At 33.9% G+C, this 7,068-nt stretch overlaps 1 protein-coding gene across 1 annotated transcript; it reads left to right on the forward strand.

The window, feature by feature from the left end:
* The first annotated feature begins 2,260 nt into the window (after positions 1-2,260).
* Positions 2,261-3,232, forward strand: LOC147372220 (olfactory receptor 9K2-like). Its single transcript, XM_086403637.1, has one exon. The coding sequence runs from the start codon at positions 2,261-2,263 to the stop codon at positions 3,230-3,232; it is 972 nt and encodes a 323-aa protein (XP_086259763.1).
* The last annotated feature ends 3,836 nt before the right edge of the window (positions 3,233-7,068 follow it).

The following is a 7,068-nucleotide window of genomic DNA, read 5'->3' on the forward strand; positions in this document are numbered from 1 at the left end:
AGGATATATTGTGTTCAAATTTGTATTTTAGAAAAATTGCATTTTAACTTTGGGTAGCTAAATATTCATAGAAGAAAATAATCACAGAAAGCCTCTGATTATCCAAATGAGAGGTTATGATTGTTTTAATGACAGCAGTCTTACATGAGACAGTGAAGAGAGGGAATATCTTTTAAACCATGGATAAACTAAGCTGAATATTGGGGTGGTTAATAAAATGAGGTCTGGTGGAAGATAATAATTATTTCATGTTTAAAAATCTCTCACTGGGAAAATGTTGCCTCATAAAATAAGGAAGAAAATATGATTAACAATATTTAACCATTAAGAGTTAAGAAAATATTCTCAGAACTCAGACTGAGCTTTCAAATTCTGCTTTTGCCTATGTGTTCCAAGGTCAACTGTCTTGACTTTGCAGAAACTCTAGTTTCTCAGTTTAATATACCTAACTATCCTTATTTAATATTTTCCTGTTTAAAATATCCAACCTACTTTCTCTTCCTAAACTGATTAAGCTTTTACTAATACTGAATTATAATAAAAGAGAAGCTCTGGTCCCACATCATTTTTGCTATCTATACACTTTAAAAACTCAGATAAATTCTAAACATAATTTTTAAATTAAAAACTGGTTTTTAAAAATAATATTAAAATTAACTGATAAAAATATTTTAGAAAAAATGACACTCTTATCAAGTTGGGCTTACTAAATAGAGTAGTATGTCTCTGAGGTTGATGTAGTCTTTTAGTCACACTGCAGTTTTAAAGGAATTTTTAAATAGAGATCCTAATCTCATAAGTGTTTTTGCTAAAGATATAAAGTTAATTGTATGAATGCTATCTTTCCTTCAGTATATTTTTTAACTGTTTGGTATTTAAATATAGGAAAACAGCATTAGCAACCATCATCTGTCTTTGAATTTGTGATTTAGAGAGCATTTGTCATATCCTGAGGCATTTGTCATATCCTGAAACATAGGTATATCAAGATATACAGGTAATAATTTGAAGTGAATTTTTCTCTTTTTCCCTTGTTTTTGACTATTATTAGACTATTTGTTTGTATCTAAGGTTACTTCAGTCCTCATGGACAACAGCCCAAGAGTCTTCACTTATGGCACCATAATTGACTTTACGATTACTCCTCTCCCAGTGGAATCCGTCACAGAGGATGAGCAAAAATTCAATGCTGAAATATCCTGAGGAAGGTTTCACAGGCTTTAAATAACTAACACCATCATAAACACCACTACCCATACTCTAGCTCATGATCATGGTCTCTGGACGATGCAAGTTGCTATGGTCTTTAAATATCCATGGTTACCCACGTATATTTATCTTAAAACACCTAAGGTGTAACAGAATTCAGGAAAGGGATTTCCCTTTATGTATATCAGTGAAGTTTACTTGCATTATCTAAACAGTGAGATCTCTTGAATCGATGGAGCCTTGGTAGAAAGTCATTCACTGCAGTGTAAGGATTGGAATATTCACTACCTTCTTTCTCTGCCTCAAAAAGAAGTTTAAATGACTGTGATATTTGTTAAATGAGTGTTAATGGAAATGAAATATTTATAATGAGGCAATAAAAATGTATATATTGGGAGAATGGCTTTGACCTGAGAAAAGGAAAATATTTGAAAATTCCATTGGAGAACTTGATCTTCACTTAGTGATTTTTGGATGTTATTAACTATGCCAAAAATGTCTATTTTATTGTATTTTCAAAGATGGCCTACATGAATAAAGAAAATGAAATATATTGAGCTAAAATAAGGTAAAAATATTTTCAATTTATTTACTACTGTCATGTAATGAATCAAACACTAACTTCGCTCTCATGAGGGCTATAAACACTATCATATATATTACATGAGATATATTCATTTTAAATAATGTGCATTCTACAATTTTAGATGAAGAAAGTCTCTAGCTATACATAGTTTAAGAATAGAAATTTAGAATGTGAGTGATTTTAGGCAATAAAATAGGCTAATTTCTTGCAGAAATCCCTGCCAGTTATGATTTAAATAAAATAACCAAAGAACACCTTTTCACTGCTTAATAGAATTACAGTATAAGAAGCCTACTGACTTCTACTTTAAATTCTTGCATCTTCCTGACATTAAAATTGTTTTGTATGCAATATCTTATTAAGCAGTAAATAATTTAATTCTACATTTAAGAAAGTATTAACAGCACTAGAATCAAAGCCACAGTTTCATTTATTTTGCCTTGTGCTTCTCAGCAGATTTCTGCCATGGGTGACAGGGAAACAAGCAACCACTCAGAAGCGACTGAGTTCATTCTTGTTGGCTTCAGGGTCCGCCCAGAGTTTCACATCCTCCTCTTCCTGCTTTTTCTACTTGTCTATGCCATGATCCTTCTAGGAAATATTGGCATGATGGTCATTATTATGACTGATCCCCGGCTGAACACACCAATGTATTTCTTCCTAGGCAACCTGTCCTTCGTTGATCTCTTCTATTCATCTGTTATTGCACCTAAGGCTATGATCAACATCTGGTCTGAGAGCAAGTCCATCTCCTATGCAGGCTGTGTGACACAGCTGTTTCTCTTTATCCTCTTCATTGTGACCGAGGGGTTTCTCCTGGCAGTCATGGCTTATGACCGCTTCATTGCCATCTGCAACCCACTCCTCTACTCTGTGCAGATGTCAGCACATCTCTGTGTTCAATTTGTGGCTGGTTCCTATTTTTTTGGCTGTATCAGCTCAGTTCTTCAGACCATCATGACATTTACTTTATCCTTTTGTGCTTCTCGGAACATTGACCATTTTTACTGTGATGAGCGTCCACTTCTGAGGATTTCTTGTTCTGATCTCTACATTCCTAATATGGTATCCTTTTTCCTATGCACCATTATCATTTTGCCTACCATAATTGTCATTACTGTGTCTTATATATATATTGTATCCACAGTTCTAAAAATACGCTCCACTGAGGGGCGAAAGAAAGTCTTCTCCACTTGCAGCTCTCACCTGGGAGTCGTGAGTGTACTGTATGGTGCCATCATCTTTATGTATGTCATCCCTGACAGATTTCCTGAGCTGAGTAAAGTGGCCTCCTTGTGTTACACCCTGGTCACTCCCATGTTGAATCCTTTGATTTACTCTCTGAGAAACAAAGATGTCAAAGAAGCTCTGAGGAAGATCCTGGGGAAAAAACTATTTTTATTTAATTCTATATTAACTGAAAATAGAGTTAAGTAAACGTAATATTCTGAAAGAGCTGAGCTTTATAATAACTTAGAGAATCACTGATTCAAATCTATTTTTAATATTTGTTTATTTTAATTGGAGGTTAATTACTTTACAATATTGTATTGGTTTTGCCATACATCAACATGAATCCGCGACAGGTATAAACGTATTCCCCATGCTGAACCCTCTCCCACCTCCTTCCTTGAACCATTCCGCTGGGTCCTCCCAGTGAACCAGACCCAAGCATCCAGTATCATGCATCGAACCTGGACTGGTGATTCGTCTCATATATGATATTACACATGTTTCAGTGCCATTCTCCCAAATCATCCCACCATCTCCCTCTCCTACAGAGTCCAAAAGACTGTTCTCTACATCTGCGTCTCTTTTGCTGTCTCGCTTACAGGGTTATCATTACCATCTTTCTAAATTCCGTATACGATTCAAAACTTAAGAGACTTTATTTGTTTGAATCGCATATGTGAAGAACATATACTTTGAAAGATGTATTTGGAACTAATCAGAATACATACATCTGGAAGATGGACTCTATTTTGTCTGGCTATTGATTTTGGAATGGACTGACTTTCTCTGTACTTTCTTTTGGATAATGATAATGGTTTCCATGTAATTTGTTTTTAGGACATATATATACCAACTTCTGACACTTTGAGGCTGTTGTTTGGGATGTATTGTTTATCTTGAGTCAGTACCATATGTTTTATATATATATATATATGTTTATATATATATATATATGTTTATATATATATATATGTTTATATATATATATATATATACACACTTGGTAAAGGTAACACAGTCTGATATATTAAGAAAGACAGAACAAAATACCAGATTTACTAAAGAAATCTTTGTGAATGTCTAGTGAGAGAATCAGATACTCTGCAGTACACAGTCTCAAGTGTGAAACGTAAGTAACTCTTAATTTTCCAGAGGTTAACCAAGTGACACATTTATCTCATGTGTTCTTTGGCTTGAATCATTATTATTTCTCCCTTTCATTTGAATATATACTAAGCTGATAAATTGTTTTTTAAAATTGTACCTGTTCACAAGGAAATTGTAATAAAAGTAAACAAGAGTAAAGATAATTCATATTTTGTTATATATGCCTTAGTGAGAATTCATTAGTCAAATTAATACTTACTTAATTTTTATATACTCTGTGCCCTATAAAAATTCCCAATTTTAAATGATTTCTGTACTTGAGCTCACATTAATTGATGGAAAAAATGGCTAAATGGATAGCTATTAATAAAATGTCATATGATAAACCCAGTGAATAAAGTGAGTGAAAGTTGCTCAATTATGTCCGACTTTTTGCAACTCTATGGACAGTCCATGGAATTCTCTAGTCCAGGATACTGGAGTGGGTATCTCCTCCCTTCTCCAGGGGATCTTCCCAACCAAGGGATTGAACCCAAGTCTTCCACATTGCAGGCAGATTCATTACCAGCTAAGCCACAAGGGTAAAAATTATGAAGACAGAGCAGCTTCTATAGATGAGTGATATAAATGACCAGGGAAAAATTCATAAGTAAATTTGTAAACATAAATAAACCTCAGCAAAGATAAATAGAAAACTTTCTGTGCAAAGGCAATTAAATAATGATATGTTAAACTTCCAAAAATTTAATTCCTGATATTAATGTAAAAGAGAGGGAGTGAAATTTAAGACTTAAAAGGAAATTCATGGAAATTGTGTACATCTATATAAGAAGACAAGGAGGTTGACTTATTTTCTGCGGACCACAGGGAAGCAATAGGGATTTTTCTTTAAAGAATATATTGTGTTCAAACCGACATTTTAGAAAAATCATGTTGGTAACTAGTGGAAGATAAATATTCATAGAAGAAGATAATCACTGTCTTATGACAGTGGAGAGAGGGAATACCTTTAAAATTATAGATAAACTAAACTGAATATTAATTAATGGTTGATAAAGCTAAAACAAGGTAGAAGTGAGTAATGACTTCTAATGTTTGAGCATCTCTAACTGGGGAAATACCACCTAATAAAATAAGAAGAAAAGTATGAATAATAATAGTTAATCATTAAGAGTTAACAAAATAAAGTCAGATCAGACTGAGCTTTCTCATCCTGGTTTGCCTATGTGCTTGATAGTCAACTGTCTTGACTTTACAGAAACTCTTATTTCTCAGTTGAATAAAAGAATACTAAGGTCCAGTGAGCAAAGAACCTGTGCCTGGGATTTAGGTGAGGTGAAACTGAAAAGAATTACGAATTTCTTGAAGGCTTGTTCCATTATAGGACTCAGCTCGTTGCATGAAAGTTTCTGTATTTTACAAGCAAAAGGGTGCTAGTAAAACATGCCTAAATAAACTGAAGACCACATTTATCTAAAACATTATTACTACTTTAATCTCATCTTGTGGCATCCCATTACATTTATAATTATAGCTAATTGTAGAGTCATAACTAGCTAATTTTACTAAATTGGAGTGTTCATGGTATTTAATCCTCACTCAGCTGCTGCTACACTAACAACAATTATATTTAAAAATTTAGCCTCCTTTTAATATTCCATTTTTAATATAGGAAATATCTAAATAAATTGTTAGTTAAAAATAACAAATATATCATTATTATGAATAAGCAAAACTAAATTTTCTATTTTATTGTGCAGCTTCCTATTCTTCCAGTGAAGATGAAATCTTTAAAAAAAACATGTGTCTGAATTATTGCTCAAAAATATAAATTCTTGGATCTAAAGAAGACCTGCACATTATTTTTTTAAACACTTTATTGAGGAATAATTGGTTTGAAATAAACAGTATGTATTTAAATTGAAGAACTCTGTGAGTTTTGTGGCCAATGAAATCACTACCACATCAAGATACAGAATATTTCCTTCATTTCCAAATGGTTGATTAGGCCTCGTTTCAAGCCATTCTTCCCTCCAAACCCATCTCCAGATAACCAGTGATCTGGATGGTATGTAATAGAATCATAGAGCATGTCATCTTTTCTCTCAGGCTTCTTCGCTGTGTAAAATGATTTTCAGATTTTTTCATTTTGTCATGTATAAGTAACCCTTCTTTTTATTGCTGAGTAATTTTCCATTTTCCATTGTACATATATACCAAATTTTGTTTATGCACTCTTAAATAAATGGGCAACTGATGTTTGATCAGCTTTTAGATATTGCGAATACAGCTGATATGTGTTCATATGTGTTTGCCTAGTTTGTTTTCCTTATCTTTGCTGATTTTTGAAGTTTGAGATTCTGAGATCTCATAATATATATGTTTGATTTGAAGAGACTACCAGGGAAATATCTGAAAATAAAGAACAAACAAAAAAATTATTTGCTGAACAAAATCTACTAAATCTCAGGAAGACTGAGAATCTATGACATTGGAGCCAGGACCCATTCCTTCCCTGCCATCTCTCGTCCCAACAGAGCTGAAAGTGCACTCAGGCAAGTACAGGCAGGGACATAGAGATGCCACTGCCCCTGGGTCACAGTCAAAGGCTACGATGTCCCCTTGATTGTTGTTGCTGCAAACATTACTTGTCTCCTCCAGCTCCACATTGAACAAGGTCTATTCAATGCAAGGGTAGCTAAAACATATGATGATCTCTACCCAGCCCCCATTCAAAAGCTCTACCCTAAGAATGCCAGGCCAAGAGTACTGGGCCCCAATTCCAGCTGCTCCCATTCTCTTAAAGGACAGAAGTTTTGTGCTCAGAACACCATAGGCTAGTGATCTCACTCAGAAAACTTCTTGTAAAGCAGGAGTGTCATTCTAAGCAAACTGGACCACTGTACCTGCTTGTTGGTTTTACCTAGAAAGCA

The sequence above is a fragment of the Bos grunniens genome, chromosome 5 (genome assembly GCF_055505025.1).
Source record: "Bos grunniens cultivar Pamir isolate PY7600 chromosome 5, Bosgru_T2T1.0, whole genome shotgun sequence".
NCBI lineage: Eukaryota > Metazoa > Chordata > Mammalia > Artiodactyla > Bovidae > Bos > Bos grunniens.